We start from the raw sequence: 22,836 nt of genomic DNA on the forward strand, positions 1-22,836 counted from the left end.
AATATATCAGCATGTCTGGGTGTTTAGTTAGAGGAGAGGAAATCCCTTTGAGTTCATACTTGCTCTACACGATCACAACACGATTGTGGCCCTTTTGTTGCTTTTAAAAAAAAAAGAAAAAAAAAAGATATCCGTCAGATTCCTGAGCTCGCCAAGCTCGCCCCAGCACAAGGCTCAACACAGTGAAGTAAACATCAGCCCGGAAATAAAGAAGAAGAAAAAAAAATAGTTTAAAAGCTGTCATAGCAAAGAACAGATTTAATTAAACCATCGTCGAGTTCTGGGGAAAACGGTCAATTTCAGGCTCCACTAACGCTTTAATATCAAGAAGGACATCCAATACAATTATTGTCTTGATTCTACCCGTTTTAAGGCTGCGATCCAGGGCAGCTAACAGGACAGTACCTTGTTACCGTTCAGTCTGAAGAGAGTATAGTCATGGAAGGCAGAGGAAGTGCAAGTGGGCTGTCTGCTTTTCAACAACTCCAATGGCGGCCAAAATTGGATTTCGCTTAAGACAAAAAAGATTCGCAAAAAAGAATTTCACAGAGGTAAGACACTTAAGTCTATTGCACTCACAAGTTAGGCCTCCAATAGGATGATGGGAAACTCACACAAATAGCACTAAAATCGAGTCTCCTGCTAAGCACTGATCGGTTGAATAGTGTCATTCCCCACCACGATTGACAGGAATTTTACAGAAGCGTTTATTCATCGTAAGGCAGTTTGGTGCTCTGCAGAGAGCCCAGTTACACCTCTCTACCCCCATCTTTAATACAGAGCAGCTAAAACCACAAGAAAGAAAGAACACAAAAACCCAAAGACAAGTAAATGAAATCTAACAGCCCTCCAAGTAGACAAATCTAGTGAAGTGTAAAATGTGTACCGTATCATTTCATATTATGTAATAAAATCTCTCCATAGGATTTTTTCCATGTGATGTCAGTAATATAAATGTATAGACTCGAACCCCGTTTTCCATTTTGTTCCGTCTCCGACCGTGTCGCCATACAAATTGGCCATGGCCAGGCAGCCAATCGAATAAAGCGAGCTGGTTTGTGAGTACTGAAGATCACCGTCAGTTTTGAAGTTTCTCCGCTTATAAATATGAGTAGTGACGGTACCATCAGCAGGCTTGATCTGTATCTAGTCCTTGTAGAAAACCTCGCACAGCATCCGCAAATGTCTTTTTCAATGAAACCGAATGAACATATACAAGGTTTCCACTTGTGTCACCATCTCCGACTCCCCGTTCTCACTTTAAGACATTCTCATCCTCATAATCAAGTCCATCCGAAAGCCATGAAAGGATTCGCTCAGGTTTCCCTTTTTTGTTTTACATGACAAAAAATTTCTTTAGGAATGGCATTTCCAATCTTGAATGGAATTGCTGAGAAACTCATGCAGGGGTGTGCACAGTCACAGTAATGGTGATAAGACGTTTTTCATTTGAGGGTAACATAATGATGACACTAAAACTTGATATGAAACATATCAGTGAAAGGGAAGGAAAGGTGTCAGGTGGAAGGGGGTGTAGGGGGTCAGGCGGAGGGCTCCATGGAGTCAGCGAGCTCAGAGCTTCTCTGCGGATGGGATCCAGATGTAAGGGCCTGACTGCTCCTCTATGATCAGCTTGATTTTATTATAGATCTCGTCTAGCGAGTCACCCTGGACTATGGCTGGAGAGAGAGAGAGAGAGAGAGAGAGAGAGAGAGAGAGAGAGAGAGAGAGAGAGAGAGAGAGAAGGGCAATAATCATACTATTGTACTGATAACTCTTGTTAAACAGTAACAGGGGCTAGACTAAAAGATTTCCCCTGAATACAGTTAAGAGAAATCACATCAAATCAAAGTTACCTGTGAAAAACTCTCCAAACTCTTGTTCAAGCTTCACTGCCTTATCAAAGACTTTATTGGCTTGGTCATATGTCTGCCTCTTATTCATTTCCCTGTTGAACACAAAGAAGTGCATTACTTATTTCACAATGCATAAGCACATACTGCAGTATAGATATAGTGATGCACTAAAATGAAAATTCTGGGCCAAAACAGAAAATTCAGGATGAACTTGGATGAAAACCAAAAATGACTTTTTTTTACTTATTTTAAAATATATTTTTGTATAACTGTATTAATATAAGACTTTTTAATTCAGAAAATGAAAGTTTATTTAATAATCAATTAATCAAATTTATTTAACAATCAAAACTTAAATAAAAAAAAAAAAAAAGCTGCGCTTGAACACATCAAAGCCTAAAGGCGACAGTCAACTAACACGTGCGTTCTGCGCCTGCATGCAAGTAAATATCTGTCAATTTCAGCAGGTATCAATAGTCTATTTTCATCATTTAAAAAGGGAAACCGAAACTAGGACTGCAGGTATACAAACCATTAAAAAAAAAATTGCGCTTGCTTTCCTTTTTGAATATCAATCACGCTGATCACTGTCTTCATTCCAGTAGGCTCGTGTTATTATATAAATATTCGTGCATTTGAATGCTCAGGTAAGATGATTATAACAGCCTTCTGTCTGTATCTAGATTTCTTTGCTCGCTTTCGCATTTATTCTCGTTCACTAAGCTGAACAGCCAATCAGAGTTCTCTCTTTAACCGATAGCCTGACGCAAATTCAACATGCTCGGCCCAAAAAACCCAGGCGGCTTCTAAATAGAGCCAACGGTGCGGAACACACCGAAACGAAGCCGACCGACGCTCAAAAACGGCCTGGCGTTGCCCGACTTGGTGTGTCCCGGCCGTAAACAGTGGCTGTAATTATTTGCTTTCAAGACAGGTTTATGAAGACATCACTAACAGGTTAAGTAAAAATATAATGAATATGTAATACTGTATATATATTTAGCAAAATACTGCTCTCTGGATTTATTTTTTCTAGCTAACTAACGAGATATGGACATTGAGGGTACATTCACTCAACAACTATGTACTAAAAGCAGAAAAGTTGTTATTTTGCATTCGTCATCGCATAACACCGTTTTAATAACTAACAACGGAAAACTTTGTGTAAACGGCCCCTGAATGGCTTTCTTGAGGTAAATGTAACGTTACGGAACATATTGTGTGCTTTATTTGTAAACACATTGAGATTACATGATACATTTCAGTAAGACATTCTACATCTTTCTACATACCTTCTGATGTTTATTAAGTGCTCTAACTAGTAGTAAAGAAAGAGATGATCGGTTTATGTGTGCTTGAGAATGCCGCTTAAACTACAGCGAGTAGTTTCGTTACGCAGTGTTAAAGAGCGCCAAAACGATTTTTCTAAATGATGTGTTAACTGTTGTTTAATATTAAAACAAAGTGCAAAGCTTACTGCCATTATTGGATGGCAGGCACTTTAAATGTTTAATGTAGGAAGTTTTGTTCATGCATCAAAAGAAAATAGCATCAACTAAAAGATCGATCTTGAGTTTTAAGAATCAATACCAGTATTGATTAAAATGGTCAACCCAACCCTAGAGTCCACACAGCTGACACGTTTAACTGTTGTAGTTTATCCACATTGTATGCATGAAACAGACGCTGAACAGACAAATGTATAATAAAACGCCACTGATTCGGTCAATTATTATGGCCCTGGCTCGAAACGAACATTTTGGTGCATCCCTAATTATAAATATATAATAACTTTTTATCAATTTAATGTCATTTCTGAATACAAAATCTTACACTTACATCAGTGCCTCCACAGATTTTGGCTTGATGAAAATGGCGATTGGATAGAGCTGTGCTTGCTGCAGTCGCTTTATGGCGTTCCCAGACACATCCAGGATACAGTGTTTCCCCTACAAGAGAATTAAAGAAACCCTTTCATCCTGTGTCACACTTTCACTGCACACAATGATTGCCACAGGGAAAATATTTAAGGATTAAACAGGAGTTCAGATCTTCTGGCATGTTTACACTAGCGAGTCACTGACCCTTTCAGCCACTGCCCGGACAGACAGGATGCTTGTTCCGTACAGATTCTCATTGAACTGGCCGGCCTCTATAAATTTGTTGTCCTGAATGTCTTTCTCCATTTGCTCCCTTGAAGCCACAAAGTGGTAGTCCTGCCCGTCCATCTCATTCTCTCGCCGAGGACGAGTTGTATCTGAGGAATCGTGCATACTTTTTGTGTCACTTTACTTTTACAAGTATTGCCAAAACATTTCATGATAAAGATGTTTTGCATGTAGCCTCTGTGGCCTTTTCTTATTACACTCACGTGGAACACAGGATCCAAACTTGTGAGGAAACTCCGAGATCAAGTCATCGTTTACTCTGTCCTTCATTGGACCAAGGATAATCACAGGCCTTGTGTAATGGACTGAAAGGAAAGCCAAATCAATTTTGGTCAAAAATTTCCAGCCTTGAGAATAATTTCTTGGCTTTATGGAGGACATGTCATAGAAATGCAGGATTTTCCCTTCTCTTTTTAAAAACAAGTGTTCTATGCACTATGTACATAAAGCTCCCTTCCCAGGCCACCCAGACCATTTATGAAAACTAAACTACAAAGTAAACATGAGTCATTCAGAAATCGATCACATTAACAGATGAAATACACATATCACGCATATTAAAACGCTTACCACCTTTTGTTTATTAACCCCCTGGGGTCGGCTATCGCGCCGGCGCGATTGTCTCGCTTTTTTTCTTATCAGTGCAAAAGAGACTCAAATAACTCAGTCGATTTTTGTCATACAGGCAAATGTTATACATCAATCGATCCTGTTAAGTTTCTATTTTTTTTGTGGATACTCACAATAAAAACAAAGTGTTGTGCTTTTCACCAAATAAAGAAAAACAAACATGATGCGAGTTCTGCGTTCTCTCTGTCAGTGAAGTCCATTCTGAAACGCGTCCTAAGATTAACTGTAACTCCGCGATTACTTGTCATACAGGCACGAGATTTTTCTTTATGAAGCTTGAATTCTCTTCTTTTAAATGAAGTAATTTATATAAAAAACAAATATTCTCAGTTTATGCAATCTGTATGAAAAGAGAGTGCTGTCAGTATTTTTTTCCCCAGCTCATTACACTTCATTACGCGTTAATCTGACACGCCCACGGAGGACGCGCGCTATTCAAACGCAAATGTCGGCAAGCCATGACAATGCCCACATCAGCCGTTCCACCGCGGTGGTAAAATGTGTGGTGTATTTGCTGCCTTTTACCGCTAAGAGGCGCTACAATCATAGACTATGAAAAGTGTTCGTTTATTCCGGTTTATTCTCTCTAATGCGTAATCTGCTGCCGCACCGCGGTGATTCAGAGCGATTGAAAGCTGGTAGCAGAAGAATTCAACAAGTGAAACGTAGTTAAAATAATTCATAATCACAATACTGAAATTAGGCTACTGAAATGTAATTGAATAAATAATGAAAACATTTCAACATAAAACATTGCAATAAAAACATTTAGGCTACATCAATGAGGCTTTACAACTTAAACAGCGTACAGACGATAGCTCAGTGGTTAACGCAACAACACGAGCTTCGAGGAGCTTCAAACGACCCGAGATCGAATCTCAATGTAGCATACATGTTGTTAATCGATGTTGCCCTACAGCGTTTATATTTTACCACCTTGATGCTTAAATAGCTAACTGTTTATAACTGTTTACTTATTTAAAGTCAAGAGTTTTGTTTAATTATCATTACAACATAAATTTGTTACATTCCTGTAGAACCGCAGCCGCTGCACAAACGACAAAAACTGATGAAGGAAGATTGTCAGCCGATTGCGTCAGAAAATGAAAATGAAGAAGCTCGTCTTTAGTCTGCTAAATTATTGTGTAATGTAAAAGAACACTAAAATTACTTAACCCTTGTGTGCTGTTGTGGCTGTTTTCAGCCACTACAGGGTATTTTTGAGTCTTAATTTGGCCATAACTTTCTCCGTGTTTCAGCAAATGGAATGATTTTTGGTGACATATCTTATTTTGACACATATTTTTGGAAAATGCTTTGAAATTTTTCAAAAACTCAGCAGTACTCTGTGGGCAAATTCACTACCCTTTCGTTATGTTCGTGGCTGAAAACAGCCACTACTTTAAACTGCTGTAAAAATGTATCAGATAAATATTTTTTTCAATTTTTTTTGCATAAATCTATTAATCAACCTCAGTCCTGATCAAAACTACTAAATGTTTTTAAAAAATTCTGGATTTTAACTCTTTAATTGCCAAATTCATAAATGATGTCACTGATTTGGGGGAAAAAACACGCAAAATGACTTATTTTCAATATAAAATATAATTGTGGACTGGATTTTTTTTTACCTTTTATCACAGTCTTAGACATGTCAAAGATTAGAAACAACATTGGTTTTGATGCATTGTTAGTTTTTGTGCAGCATCAGATTTTAACTTTTTCTCCCTCATTTACTGTTCGTGGCTGTTTTTGCCCCATTGACTTCCATTATAACCACATTTTTTGATTGCAAATCCATGACACCATATAATCATGCATTTTTGATTGTTGGTGGTTTTCCCTGTTGGGAAGAGGTAAAATTAGTAATTTTTACTGTTGATAACCAGGTGTCACCATTAACCCTTTAGATAGGCCTGTGCAAAAAAAAGCTTAGTTTCTGGCTTTTACATAGAGTTATATGGAGTATAATAGCATATTAAAGTGTGTGTGTGTGTGTGTGTGAGAGAGAGAGTGTGAGAACTCACCTTGATGCGTCTGAGAAAATCAAAATATGCACCTCAGCTCTCAGAACTATATGGAGTAAACAAAAACAAAGTAAGTGTATTTATGCATCTGCTGCCTTTTGATGGTGAGAAATGCAGACTAAACAAAAACAAAGCAAGTGGATGTAAACACTTGCATGCAAGCCTGCTGGTCATTTGATGGTGAGAAGAGCAGCAAGCAACATGAGAAAGGCTTTAGTGGTGAAGTGTTAGAGATGATTATGCAGCCTGACCCCTCCAGCGAGCTGCAGGATGTGTTCTCCCTCTGACACCACAGACTCAGGAGAGGCAGATCCTGATTTGGATGTGGCACCCTCATCATCCTCTCTAGCTTCCACTGAAGGCGAGGAGGATTCGGAGGATCCTGGATCTGGGTGGATTGGGAGAAACGGCGAAGTGTGGTTTTCCACCAACACGGAGACAATTCCCTTTCTTCAGCCTGCCAGAGGCGTGACTCCAGGGCCGACGCGCTATGCCCTCGCAAGGGTCCAGAACATGGATTCTGTGTTCAATCTGTTTTTTACGGAGGAGATGATTGACCTCATTGTCAGCATGACCAACCTCCATGGACGCCGCACAATGAGAAACTGGACCAGGGTGGACTCCACAGATCTCCATGCCTACATGGGGCTACTGATTTTGGCCGGCGTCTACAGGTCCAGAGGGGAGTCCACACGTTGCCTGTGGGATGATCGCAGTGGTCGTGCGATTTTTAGAGACACCATGTCCCTCTCAAGATTCCATGAAATCAGCAGACCAAGACCAAGAGAGCAGAGACCAGCTCGCCGTAGAGCTCTAAAAATCACATGACCACTGCGATCATAAAATCCATGTTCTGGACCCTTGCGAGGGCATAGCGCGTCGGCCCTGGAGTCACGCCTCTGGCAGGCTGAAGAAAGGGAGTTGTCTCCGTGTTGGTGGAAAACCACACTTCGCCGTTTCTCCCAATCCACCCAGATCCAGGATCCTCCGAATCCTCCTCGCCTTCAGTGGAAGCTAGAGAGGATGATGAGGATGCCACATCCAAATCACGATCTGACTCTCCTGAGTCTGTGGTGTCAGAGGGAGAACACAATACATCCTGCAGCTCGCTGGAGGGGTCAGGCTGCATAATCATCTCTAAAACTTCACTACAAGTCAAGCCCTTTCTCATGTTGCTTGCTGCTCTTCTCACCATCAAATGACCAGCAGGCTTGCATGCAAGTGTTTACATCCACTTGCTTTGTTTTTGTTTAGTCTGCATTTCTCACCATCAAAAGGCAGCAGATGCATAAATACACTTACTTTGTTTTTGTTTACTCCATGTAGTTCTGAGAGCTGAGGTGCATATTTTGATTTTCTCAGACGCATCAAGGTGAGTTCTCACACACTCTCTCTCTCTCTCTCACACACACACACACACACACACACACACACACACACACACACACACACACACTTTAATATGCTATTATACTCCATATAACTCCATGTAAAAGCCAGAAACTAAGCTTTTTTTTGCACAGGCCTATCTAAAGGGTTAATGGTGACACCTGGTTATCAACAGTAAAAATTACTCATTTTACCTCTTCCCAACAGGGAAAACCACCAACAATCAAAAATGCATGATTATATGGTGTCATGGCTTTGCAATCAAAAAATGTGGTTATAATGGAAGTCAATGGGGCAAAAACAGCCACGAACAGTAAATGAGGGAGAAAAAGTTCAAATCTGATGCTGCACAAAAACTAACAATGCATCAAAACCAATGTTGTTTCTAATCTTTGACATGTCCAAGACTGTGATAAAAGGTTAAAAAAAAATCCAGTCCACAATTTTATTTTATATTGAAAATAAGTAATTTTGTGTGTTTTTTCCCCAAATCAGTGACATCATTTATGAATTTGGCAATTAAAGAGTTAAAATCCTGAATTTTTTTTAAACATTTAGTAGTTTTGAACAGGACTGAGGTTGATTAATAGATTTATGCAAAAAAAATTGAAAAAAATATTTATCTGATACATTTTTACAGCAGTTTAAAGTAGTGGCTGTTTTCAGCCACGAACATAACGAAAGGGTAGTGAATTTGAACAATGCACAAGGGTTAAGTTTGAAACCAAGTTCGAACATTTCAAGGTTTAAATAAAGTGTCGGGACAGTTTTTTTTATTTAAAACAGGGTTGCATCGGGTTTAGAGTTTATTTCTTTTGCGATGCAAAATAAGAAACACTAGGCTAATCTTATTATTGCGACATTTTAAATTTGTATTGCCAAAGAAATTACAGCTAAATTAAACAATTAAAACAGTACAAAACGAAAATTGTCCAAAGAAACATAATTAAATTAAAAACATGCGTTTTTCTTTGCCTCTCTCGCGCTGGAACTCTTTTTAACAAATTTATTTAGTCTCCCTCGCTGCGCATGCATGATATGATCAATGCATGATAATTATTTAGCCTTTAATTGTTGCTTCAAAGACACAGCATGCCTTGTTGAATTCACCTTACAATAACTTCAATTGAAATTTTGTGTGAAAAAAAACTTAAAATAGGCTACAATAAATAAACTACAATATTTATAATTTAATAAGATATGGGGCCTACATTTGGACACAGATTTATCCTTACAATAATTTTGCCTGCTCATCAGGCTGGCTATCCGACACTCTCCATATGAAAGAGGAACATTAACACCTTTGTCCAGCAAATGTCCCTCCAACCCCCCACAGGCTATCGGAGTCTGAGGCTGACTTAACACAAAGAGAAGTCGCAATTCACACTTAAATCGCTATTCTAGACAGTGTTGATAATGAAGGAATTAAATGATTTAAGTTACATGTAGCCTAGTGATATTTCTGTCATAAAAGTTTATTACTAAATATTTCATTATTTCAATAATTAATGAAATAAAACTGGTTTGGGCCAGCTTTTTCCAAGCAAAACTAAATATAATCTGAAAAAACGCTTGTTAATTTGTTGTCATGAACAAAATGTTCAACTTAATATTAAAGTCTACAGGGATCTTTGGATCCTTACAACCAGGCATGCAATTTGTGAATTAAGTTTTTATTTTATTTTGTATTCAAATAAATATCGAAACACGGTGCTTCGTGGTAATGCTGCTAAATTAAATAACATTTATAGAATAAATATGAACTTAAATGAAACAATATCGCAACATTTCGACAAATACATTATTATGTTTTTACATTTTAATTCAGGGCGATTTAGCCTACATTTAATTAGAGCGAGATTTTCACCCTTGTCTTGTCATTTTCTCATTGGGAAGCGCATGTTTGAGTAGATCCTCTGTACCTCTCGTTTTCATATGGATTAGCCTACATAATCAGATAACATTTATTAGCCTAAATATTTAGACATTTAAATTCTTTAGACATAGCCGATTTCTTATCGTGACTGAGCTGAAGTGGCTTTCGGTTCATTTTTGTGACGCGCAGTTCCCGGAGACAGATAGGACAGATATACTGTTTTTGTCGTTAGCCTAATATGAATACAAGTTTACAGTTTTGAACGATGTAAGCTACTCTACTCTTATCTGTATGACCAAAAAATTACGGAGTCGCCTATTAAGTTATTTTAGCTGTAATAATGAGATAAATAAATTTATCTAAATGAACGCGCCGCCGCGTTTGTCGAACACTAACTCACGATGCCAGAATAAACCCGACTTTAGAAAAATGCATAGGGCCACTCGGCGTGGTGTGCCAAAACACTTAATTATAAACTTCAATATTTCATTCAAAATAATCTCAACACGCTTTGTGAAATTTTGAAAAGCCGTGCATGCATTAAGGCCACTGGAACTAATGAACAACTGAAACGCTGGCTTTGATTTTATTGTTTGTCGTTTAAACGTGCCTGTTGCATATCTTTATTTTATATATTTGATATTGGTGAAGTAGCCTATAGCATTGATTAGCTGTGGAGGGAGGGGTGTGGGGATTAAAATAATTCAGCAGAAGTAGGGATGTTTAGACCAGAAGGAAATCCCAGTCCCCCCTGGCAAATCACACTTTACTTAAAACCATGTTTTTAAAAACTCTAGGTTGTAGGGAACAGACCTCTCTGCCATGCGCGCGCACGGTTTGGAGCACAATATCTGTCTTGCATGCACGCTCGCTCTAGATAGATTACGGGATATTTTAACTAATTCGCGGTATAACTAGTCGATCACGAGTGGCTCAACAGGTAGATCTATAGATAAACTATATCTTTCAGGAATTTGACCGACCGGGTTGACACTTCAGCGTGAGAAATCGGGGGTGTGGCGTGAGAGCCTGGAATAAAAAAAAAAAATATATATATAGCCTATATAAAAAAAAACTGTATGGTGTAACAGAGTTTTAGAGCTAGACAAATCTCTCTGCAATAATAAATATAAAATTTACAGCAGACCATGTATGTGCGGGATTTGAACCTGTGTCATCTTGATGATGAACCGTAAGTTCTACCGCTCGGCTATGAATTTTGTTACTGAGAAATATCCAAACGTTTGATTCTCACATGAGCGAATAAACGTTTTGTCTTTAGCCTGTGAGTGTAGGCCTACTTTAGCCTTTTACAGTTTTAAAAGATTATATCTTATCTGTATGACCAACAATTTGTATAGGCTTATTTGGAAATTACCATAACTTGTAGTATTTCATCCTTAGGCTACTGTTAATAGACATTAGCCCCAGTTACGTTTTGCTAAATGTCCCTTTGCGCCACCTGGCGGTCATTTCGTGAACGACTTTGAAATGAGACTGGTTTATTTTTACCGCGGTGGATGGCTAAAAATGGTATGTGGATGGCTAAAAGGTGTGACTAAAAATGTGCTTTTGGCTTTCATTTGTTTGTATATATATATATATATATATATATGTATATATATATATATATATATATACTAATGAGCCTTTCATTCAGGGGTGTCACACAAGAAAGAATGCAAGGACAATATATATATAAATAAATAAATCTTTATATACACACACTAGAGGTCTGCTACCCGACCCGAGCCCGACGGGTCCCGAAAGACGTGCGGGTTTCGGGTCGGGTTCGGGTTAATGTTTAATGAACAGCCTCGGGTTCGGGTCGGGTTCGGGTTTAACTAAGAAAAACTAAATAGGCTATATATAGTTTGCGTGCCGTGTGCTTTGCCTGCTTGCTGTGTTGTGGTGACCGGCACGCGAGAGAGAGAACATACGTGCGCAGATGTACAATATGTGCATACACACAGTCAGACACAGGCTCTCTCTCTCAAATATAATGATAATGATATATATATATATATATATAATTTTTTTAATTATTTGTTTTATTTTATCATATCATTTATATCACAAAACTGTTTTGTGCATGTGCTACCGCTCTCGCGCGCTATTTCAGTCACAATACAGACAGAGACAGCAGACTACAACAAGCAAACCATGAGTCTGATAAAGCAAAAAATTACTTGGTAAGTTTTTTCTCTTACTGCTGTGCTGCCTGCTGATAGGGCCGCTGCGCCTACATGTATTTGTTTAATATGTCAAGCAATCATTAAATACAACATAGCATATTGCAAAAATGGTATTTGCTGTGAGAAACAGAATGGACCTCGGGTTCGGGTCGGGTTCGGGCTTAATGTGTAAATGTAATTGTCGGGTCGGGTCGGGTTAAATGATCGCGGGTACGGGCCGGGTTCGGGCTTCAGTTTAAAGCCCGTGCAGACCTCTAACACACACACACATATATATATATATATATATATATGTGTGTGTGTGTGTGTATAAATATTTATTTATTTATATATATATTGTCCTTGCATTCTTTCTTGTGTGACACCCCTGAATGAAAGGCTCATTAGTATGCAGTCTGCTCAGGTGAGAACTGCCTAATTATTCATGAGCAGGGTTGGGCCGATCCGCCCATCCGCATATTGCCTTTGCAAACAAAAAAATGTTTTTCACAATTTAAAACAATCTATTGTTTTATGTGAATGATTAGGCAGAATGATTTTCAGATCAATTTGAAGCAAATACTCTAGGCGACAACATCCACTAGTCAAAAGTCTTGTGGACAGATATTTAGTATGTTATTTGTGGCCTTATATTAGAAACTTTATTTTTTATTTTTTTCAATAACCACGCATAAACAATATTCTCTCAAAAATACAAACATGTACATACATGTTGCTCACATATTATGGTAGCCCTGTGTGTGCTATATAGAGTGTAATTTCACCTGTGCCATTAATATGTTTATAAGCAACTGAAAAAAGCACAAATGTCAGAGCATGCCAAAACATCTCAAGGACCCCGAAAACACCTTGGACCCCAGAGGGTTAAACACCTTGCCCCACCCTAATGAAAGATAGTTTAACCTATGGCACATATACTTCTTGTTACTGCCTCAACAAATACAGAAAGCGACAGATTCACTAACAGCTTGCACCAGCGCAAATCCTGTTTTGTCGTTAAAAAAACACTGTCAGGATTTACTAAAGACACGCAGTGAAAAATTTGCATGGAAAAGGCGTGGACAGTTCTTTTTGCGGCTGACCTCATTGCATATGTATTTGTAGGAGTTTCCCTTTCAGACACAAAACTTTAGGGGAGTAGAGTATTAAATCAATCATGCAAGGTGATTTACTAAGGTTTGTGCTGCTAGTCAATTTATTAGTTAATTTGCGCCAATATTTACCATCCCAAAAAAAGCATGACTTAAACCAGACGCAAATTTGCACTGCTCTTGGTAGATTGCGTTGGTCATTTTTTAAATGATCCGGCTGCGTCTGAGTTCTTTAATTTGTGCATCGTTCCGTAGATCACACGCAGAACTTTCCACTCCCATTGGTGCTTTTGTGGAATTGCGCTCTCATGCTAATTTGCCCCATTTAGTAAATCTGGCTCATAGCATGTATACATGTACTTAAAATTTTCTGGAACAATAATTTGTCTCTTTATGAATTTTTCTTAGTCCAACTTTTGTCATGTATACTTGTACAGTGAAATGGACACTGTAGCTTGACCACGCAAGAACAAGATTATAACTGAACATGCAAGGCAGTGAATAATACAGAAATTAAATTTTTGGGGGGAATTTGCTGTTTTGTCATGTGGGTAGGGTAAACTAGGATTAAGGGTCAGAGAGAGATTGGGAAATAACTAAATTGGAACCATTTCAAATATTATAAATGAAAATAAAAAAGAGTGCAGAATGTTGTTTATGAATACTTACTCTCCTGTCGAATCACTGGCTCATACGATAGAATTGTGTCTTCCTGACCCTCTGCATAATGAGAAATGACAAAATGATTCATATGAAACACTAAGGTATCTATGAATTAGTTGTTGTTTTTTGTCCAAGCTCTAAATGGTTAACAGCATGACACTGATCAAATGGAATTCTGCACCTTAGCAGACTACATTGGGACAGATTTAATGCAGTAAGTAATGAAAAGCATAGGCTAATGAATGTTTAGAGCCACTCACTAGAGCTGCTTTCGCTGTCACTGGTGTTGGATGTCAAACACTCTGTGGATAGAAGATGAGGGAGGTTTAGAAATGTCACAATGCACACTTTCAGCCATATGTAAGATTAATACTACATGAAACACAGCTCGGGATGAAACTATACACCCTCCCGTATCATCATGCCAAGAATAGAAAAGGCTGAGTGAAGAGAGGAAAACAAACACAGAGAACGTTTGGGCACTTAAATGGCTGCCGTTTCCTTAGAAGGGAAATGGTAGGATGAGGCAGCAATAGGAAATTAAGTATTTCCTTTTCCTACGACCCCAGCGATCTTAGATTCTGTGCTGAGCGTTTCCTATGACCTTGCCAGTGTTCGGTTCATCAGACAGTGATACTGCTCCTCATGCCAAAGTAAACAAGCCAGTTTTGGGTTCCTTACAGGAATCAAATAACAAACATCCCTTAGATACAGTGACAACATGATAGTGCTAGAATCCTTAAAACATTAAACATGCACTCATCCTGCCCAGTATGAGCTGGTTCTGAAGACACTATGGGTACTGAAGAGGTCTGCCATTGATTCACTCTCTCTTTAGTGTATCATATGGTAAACAGATCTTTGAATTAAGAATATTTATGTGTGAATGATTTATGCGTTTAAAGTCAACTCAATATGAAATCAAAATTTATCTTACTTGAATTTACTTCACTAATGCACATTACTTAGTGTGTGTGATTTTTCAATGTGTTATCTCAGAGAAAAATGTCTTTGTAATCTTTCAAAATGTAATTTCAAAAGTTTCTTTTTCCACTGATATCACTTAAGCCATACAGATAATTAGATTATGTTAACTAATAGATAATACCTATTAAAGCAGTTTATTTATTTTTTATCAAACTCACATTAAGTCTGGCCCCATAATGGTATGTTACACACACTTTTCACCAATCAATACTCGATTGATACAATCAAGCCCAACATTTTTAGTTGCTAAACATCCTGTTTCACTTGGAAATGCGTCACTAAAATGAGTTGCGAATGGCAATTAACACTGACTTTTTAAAAGTGGCAGATGAATCTTAAGCCAGAGAGGAGATTGAGTGAGAAAGAGAGAGGGAGGAACAGAAAGAAAGAATAAAATGTGTGTGTGGTGTGTGGCACAGCCGGTTCAGTTAGCTTAGGGAACAGCTGCTTGACAAAAGGAACCACACACTTACTCAAACTCTTTGATCCATAAAAGTCATCGCTTAACCCTGGGAAGTCCTGAGCGTCCCGACAGGTGAAAGCAAGAACAAAGAGAGAGAGCAGAAAGGAAGAAGAAAGAGGTTAGTGAGAGGCTAGTAGAAGAGAGATGTTGCACTCTCGAGGGATGAAGGGTTACTAACATCACCTTGCTGTGCGCTGAAAAATCTGGGTTGTCCGATTGTAATTTAAGTACAGGGGATTTCCATACAGAGTCATCGGTAACAACATTTTAAGTCCAATTGCTGAAGGGAGCAGTTCTAAACAGCTCTGACACAGATTGATGTTTGAGCACAGCATTTGAGTGTTAGTGCAGCCTCACACCTGTGAGAAGTGCTGAGGTCCCCCTCAGAGCAAGACAAAGTCCAGAGAGGCCCCGATTGGCTCTGTTTTCTCACAGAAAGGTCAAGAGCCAATCAGAAGCCATCTCCAGGGTGAGTGACAGTGACAGGATGAAGCATGAAGAACAGCATCAGAGCCCTTGTCACACGCTCATACTCACGTTCGGTCTCCACCAACTCCTGCACTATATTCTCCTTGCTCTTGTAAAACGGGAACTTGCGTGATAGGTTGAAGCTTTTTTTGCGTTTCACTTTGACTGGCTGCGTGGAGATGAGCCGATGGTGGGGAATGGGGATGAGGAATGAAACAAACACAAAAAACAGAATGGGTTTCAATGTAATTCACAACACACATGCAAAAATAAAACCAAAGACGACGTGTGATTGCACAAACAATGTAAGTGGGGATAATGAATGTAAACGTATCTTGGATGCAAAGCTACATTCAGAAAAAAAAAAGTTAAATTTAACTCTGAATGTGAAAGGGAATACGCAATTGAACAATAAAAGAGATGTGAAATATCTTCTTCAAATTGCAGCTAGAGATGCACCGGTCGAATGGCCATAAATTGGAACTGGGCGGTTTTTAGTTTTATTTCGGCCGATCTCTATTCTACACAAACTGCAATGTAATCATTTTCGAAAATGTCATTCGTGTGGAAATATTAAGTAGTATGCAAAAAGGATGTTAACACAGGCCAGAGACGGGACACGCTGAAGACGGATGCAACGAAGAGAACACAGACACGCCAACAGAGCAAATATTGTACCAGGCAGAGCAAGCTCACCGTTCACAATACTCTAAATATAGGAAGAAAAATATAAATATAGAATTGGGGGAGGGGGTTTATATGCATCTCTGAAGGGAACTGACTGTCTTCAGAAATGTTTCGATGGCATTTTCTTTTCCTCTACCTCCGTATAAAGTAGTGTTTATAAGTGCAACACTGCTTTGTGTTCAGCGGTACCCAAAGAAACGGCTACTGTTGAATCACAGATCACAGTGAATTTGCATTTTCATTCCGTCCGTCTACTGTTTTTGTTTTATGTAGGTGTCTTATGTAGCAGAATTTCACAAATCTAAAGTCAGACCATTCTGTTTTTGCTTTAAATCTGGAAATTATACCATCTATTTAAAATCAAAAACAACTGCTCATGCTACATGTGTGTAGCCTCTTTGTTTGGATCGTGATTAAAATGCAGTGGTTGCCTCTAAATTCTAATGGCTACAGATATACAACAAATACATTTGCTTAAAAAAAAAAAAAAAGGAATTGGCCATGAAAAATCATGATCGGTGCATCACTAATTGCAGCATAAAATCATGGGTGTTAATGATAAAAAATAGGAAAAAAAATGTAAAAGTGAAGTGTGTAATTTTAAAATACTTTTTTTAAAAACACGTTTTTGCCTCACTGTTTAATGTGCAGTCAACTAAACTACCAATCAAAAATTTGGGGTCAGAAAAACTGTTATGGATTTAATATGCAGATTTGGTGCTCAGGAAACATTTTGTATTATTATCAATGTTGAAAACAGTTGTGATGCTTAATAGTTTTGTGGAAATGGTGATACATTTTTTTTTTCAAGATTCTTGATGGATAGAAAGTTCAAAAAACAACATTTATTTGAAATAGAAATATTTTGTAACATTATAAATGTCTTTAATTACCTTAATGACCCCAAACGTTTGACCGGTAGTGTACAAGTACACCATTTGTTGGTGCAACATTATGCACGTTCGAAACATTGCTGTTTGTTTGAGCATCCTGACCAGTCCATTACACACTTCACCCTCAAAAGTTCAGTTCACCCAAAAATTAAAATTTGGTCATTTACTCACCCGTATGTCGTTCATTCTGCCAAACATCTCCTTTTGTGTTCCATGAAAGAAAGAAAATCATACAGGTTTGGACAACATGAAGGTAAATAAATGACAATTGTCATTTTTGGGTGAACTATCCCTTTAGGTTACAAATAAAAGAGTGGGAATCTAAACATAAAAGTGTTTCTCAGTCTTGGGTCTGGAGGGTCCCCAACAGCCAATTCAGTTCATGGAGTTCTCTACTAATGAGCAGAGCAATAGATTCAGGTGTGTGGTGAGAAACACACCAGAAATATAAAGTGTTGGGGGGCCTCCAGGACCAGGATTGAGGAGCATTGATCTAACCATCACAGCTGATTATAATGGCACAGTACATGTTTGTAGTTGTATGCTTTTGTTTGTGTGTCACTGTGAGAAAGGAGCCTCCAGGATACAGTGAGAAGCCACCAATTCCCACACTCAGGGGAAGTGGGGCAGCTCCCATGACTCCTTCGCAGGAGGAGGACGACGAAGACTCACTCACCCTGTTGGACTCAATCATGCCCGTCCTTGCATGGAACTTGACTGTTTTTAATCGTGCACGTTCTTTCTTTTCCACCCTGTGGATCAAAAAATAAAAATGTGTGATTGGCAGTGAACACAGTCCATTACTACAGGGGAAATGTTGTAATTGTATCTTGGCTTGTTGGCAGTACTGTACCTTTTCTTGCTTGGTATGACCCCAATTTGCTCACTCTCCCCATGGGGTGTAACCAGCCGTGCCTGCCACCACTCATCATCGGAGGCATTGATGACATGCAGGATGTCCCCATAGGAGAAACTCAGGCCCTGGCTAGGGAGGCAACTGTCCCTGGTCCTGTCGTAGTCAAAAAGAGCCCTGGGAAAATCAAATGAAACAAGTCGTACATCAACAGTGTGCTAGAGGAGTGGATGTTCAGACTTCATTGTCAAACATCTGTTGTGTTTGAGTAAAGGATGGGTGTGGGGATACACATACATCACTGGACATCTGCATCTTTTTTGTTGTTTCAATTTGTTTAGCAGATGCTTCCTCATTGAAAGCAACTTACAGTACACTTCTTACCAAAGACATAGCAACCATTTCAGGGAACTACACTGCGACCAAAATGGTCGCATATGCGACCTTTTGAAATGCCACTGCGACCCTAATTTTTAATGGGTCGCAAATGTATCACCGTTTGATTATTTTTGTACCTACCTAATGTTTTAGGCAATATGCTATGATTTACTATGAGCATTTATTAAAACAGAAATGTGTATTTTAAGAATACGTTTTATAACGCGCTCTGAGCATTCAACACATCAAGTTGGCTTCGCGGATTCGCGCTTGTTTAACTGAGAGAACGAGCAGAGAGAGTGAAAGCCCCAGTCGCGCGCGCGCTCTCTCTCCCTCCCTCGCTCATAATAATGAATTGAGTTGACTGAATATCTTTGAGAATACACGATGGTAAAAGGTCGGAAGACCGAAGTTTTTTTTTTTCTGAACTACCACTGGTTGTGAATTGTGCTAAAATAACGTTGCCTCATCTTCTCTGAAAAGCTTTCCACACATTCAGATGGCATAAACCACTCTTTCAATAAACAAAACAAAAAATCTATCTGGTGATGAAATGTTTTCTGTGTTGAGACAAATCTTGTGCGATGTCCTAAACTGCCTGGATAATCACACAACGTGTGCCGTGGTCCGTTAATGACACGTCCGATTCGCGAACTGACTCCTTTGAACCGATTCACTTTAATGAATGGTTAAAATAACAACTGATCTGTCCAACACTGAACTCAAGAGTCATTCTAGAATGATTCATTCTTTCCAAGTAGAGCTATTCAAGTCATCTGGTGAAATTGTTTTTATATCGCAATATATATCGCAGAAAAATCAAATATCGCAATGTCATTTTTTTACCAATATCGTGCAGCCCTACTGTAAATTCTGTGGGCCTTCAATTGCAGGACTGTCCAAATTTGTAACTGCGTCAAAACAATTCAAACACGAATCATTGAAGCTTCACAATGACATATTATATTTATTTTACTTTTCCTTAAGAGTTCAGAAGTCTACCCATCTGTGCCAACCATAGCATGGTGAAATCCAAAAGAAATTAATTTAGCACTTTATTGTGTAGGCTACTGTATTTTCTATTGCAGTAAATCTATCCCAACCATTTTTAAAGAAAACAAGAAGGCATATGTTTTAAAAGATGGAGAGTAAAATAAAAAGCACATCTGTATGCAATACAGTTTCACTATTGGTCATTATTATCCAGAGCGGCTTACTATATAAATAATTTGTGCGACCAAATCATGTTTTGCGCTAGTAACTGAAAAAGTTAGTAGCGCAAGTGCCACCAGTGGAAAATGTTAGTGTAGTTCCCTGCATTTGAGAAATAATTTGCAAGATTATTTATTTAGTTTTTCATTTGTTTATTTTTAACATTACTGTTCAAAGGTTTCTGGTCGGTACAAGGTTGCATTTAGGCTATGTGTTAAAGAATAGTTAAAATGGTAATATTGTGACGTTTTAATAACAATTAAATTACTGTCTTCTGTTTTAATTATTTTAATTTATTCCTGTGATGCCAAGCTGAATTTTCAGCATCATTACTCCAGTCTTCAATGCCAAATGATCCATCAGAAATCATTCTAATATGCTGATTTGCTGCTCAAGAAACATTTCTTATTATTATCAATGTTAAAGCCAGTTGTGCCATTTCATATTTTCGTGGAAATCATGATACTTTTTTTCAGGATTCTTTGATGCATAGAACAAAGACTACAAAAGAATTGCATTTATTTTTAATAAAAACATTTAATTTTTAACATTATAAGTGTCTTTACAGTCTCTTTTGATAAATGTATTCCTTGCTGAATACAAGTAATAATTGTCATTATTGTTCATATTGTTGCTGGGTATGCCCTTCGCAGTCAGTCCCCCTAGATCAACCTGTGGTTAAGCACTCAAGGCCACAATAGTGATAGAGGATCCCAGTATCATCATGAGAGGGAAACCAGATGGCAGATGACGTTGAGAACAGAAACACAGTCAGGCATTGTGTTTAAAGCTGAATGTCTTTACCTTGTCAGACAGGTAAATCCAAATGAAAGGAGAAAAACCAGTGGAGCAGGCCTTCCTGTTTCTCAACATACCTCTCCTAGGAAATACTAATTATAAGCCCACTGAGACACGAACACATAGTTTGCTGCACAGCTAGAGGAAAACATCAGGACTCTGTTTTAAGATAAAGCCGTGCAGGGTGGGATAAGTGCTGACTGACATGCCTGTAACATTTTGACACACATTTATCTCATTACTGCATTCACAGGAATGTGAAAATGCCTTGAGATCTCACACCTACCATTAACACGTGTGGTCAGCTGACTCATGAACCCAGAGCAGCTGAATGCTTCATTAAGCACAGCTCACTTTAGGTGCAAGCTACCATCAGAAGCAGGCCACACATTCATTAGACAGATTATTTATTTAATAAACGCATTACTAGACTGCTACCACTTCTTTTGAAAATGTGCCGATTATACATGTTGAATCGGCCAAAAATAAACCTGACAGCGTCCGACTAGAGCCAACGGTGTGGACCTTGGTGTGTCCCTGGCTTTACCCACACTGTCTGAATGCAAACAATAAACAGCTATGCATATAGAACAAATGACCGCCAACAAATTTGGAGGAAACATTTGGATACATTTAAAATAATAAATATTAAATTAATAATTTATGACTTATCAATAACCATGCATTTTTAAAAGTATCAAGTGTTTCTGATAAAGTTAAACAAAAAAGTAGAAATTAAATTTCACCTCGCACACATTGATTTGATTGAAAAATCACATCCGGTCGGCCAGTCGCATACGACATAGTCGCTCAAGTTTGTTGTGTTTGTTGGATTTAAACATTACAAAGTAAACGTTTTTTTAACACATTTCAAAGCTCAAGTCAGATCTAAAGATTACGCATCCACGATTACGATATGGATGACTTCCACTTGTCGTGTACAGTGGAAAGGCGGCTATAGAAGGCCACCTCAGAATGTTTTCTTTTCATCCATTCTTGAGTGCTTACTGTAGTCTGTTCCGGGTCATTATCCTGCTGAAGGACTCATGAACTGTAACTGAAGTACAGATCTCTAATACAGGGCTAAATGTTCTTCTCCACAATGACTTGATAGATCTATGATTTTATGGTGCCATTCAAAGATTCCAGGTACCTAGTGCCAGAGGCAGCATAACAGACATCAAAACAAGAGTCTTCTTGCATTTTCTACCACGAAGGTGAGTAGAAGGTTCTACCGTTGTTCATTCAGACAGTGACAGGTGGTTGGACTCTAAACTGTTGGACCTTGAGCTAGGTGTTCCGCTTAGATCTGTTTTGTAGATTCTCTAGGATCTCCCCCTTCCCATTGCACAATCTTTCGTTTTTCTTAAATTAATTTTCCTCTCACTGCCATGTCCAGGGACACTGGTTACGGTCCCATGGACTTCTTTATAATGATACAGTGTGCCTCAAAACAACAGAGCAAGCACTTCTCTTCATTTAAACTGAATGAGTATGGAATACGTACAATAAGGTTGGAAACACTGGTAAAACTATTTAGGGTAAAAAAATATTTCCGACGGTTACCAATAATTAGGGATGCACGATATATCAGCCACCATATTGGTATCGGCTGATATATGTTCATTTATAATGTTATTGTTATCGACCTGATAAGAACATTTGGACGATTTCTTAAAGTCGATAAATAATGGATTAATTCCTTAAGCTAAACCACTTCAGATGTGTGCTGTCCGCCATGATGGTTTTAAATTGCTTGAAAAATGATTGGAATCACTTCAAAAAGGAAAATACAGTTAAGTGCAACGTGCAGCGGAAGTCTGGCATATAGGCTACATAAAATTATAATGATAACACTACTGTAAAAGAATGTTGTGAACTTTGCACGCCCGTCTTTTAGCGCATAGGGAAGAGCGCACCCACGATGTACACCTTCATGACTAGCACAGTCAAGTTCGCTTGTGCATTCGCAGCCTTTTTGTTAGTGCAATTGTAAATTGTAATATTATGTTTATTTTGTGTATATGTATACATCTGATTTATCTCATATAGGATGCATTTGGTTAAGTATTAACATTGTAGTAAAGCACATCGGTGATCATCTTTAGCTTCAGAGCATGCAGCTCAAATGGCTACGTACGACATTAATAACTATGATTGGGGCTGTCATATATTCATCATCTTAAGCCCTATTCGCACGGG

The 22,836-nt window shown here is 38.4% G+C and overlaps 1 protein-coding gene across 1 annotated transcript; it reads right to left on the reverse strand.

Moving 5' to 3' along the window:
- Nucleotides 1–240: 240 nt before the first annotated feature.
- Nucleotides 241–18,423, reverse strand: LOC130069647 (disks large homolog 3-like; the record flags this gene model as incomplete). The annotated part of the gene is made up of 11 exons (XM_056233655.1): nucleotides 241–1,679; nucleotides 1,857–1,948; nucleotides 3,696–3,805; nucleotides 3,941–4,113; nucleotides 4,228–4,329; nucleotides 13,902–13,952; nucleotides 14,156–14,197; nucleotides 15,883–15,982; nucleotides 17,565–17,594; nucleotides 18,070–18,145; nucleotides 18,247–18,423. Coding segments are annotated over 11 exons (1,060 nt in total), but the record flags the coding sequence as incomplete, so codon positions are not given.
- Nucleotides 18,424–22,836: the final 4,413 nt, after the last annotated feature.

The sequence above is a fragment of the Rhinichthys klamathensis genome, unplaced genomic scaffold, assembly GCF_029890125.1.
Source record: "Rhinichthys klamathensis goyatoka isolate OS25496 unplaced genomic scaffold, OSU_Roscu_1.1 h1tg000375l_1, whole genome shotgun sequence".
NCBI classification, from domain to species: Eukaryota; Metazoa; Chordata; class Actinopteri; order Cypriniformes; family Leuciscidae; genus Rhinichthys; species Rhinichthys klamathensis.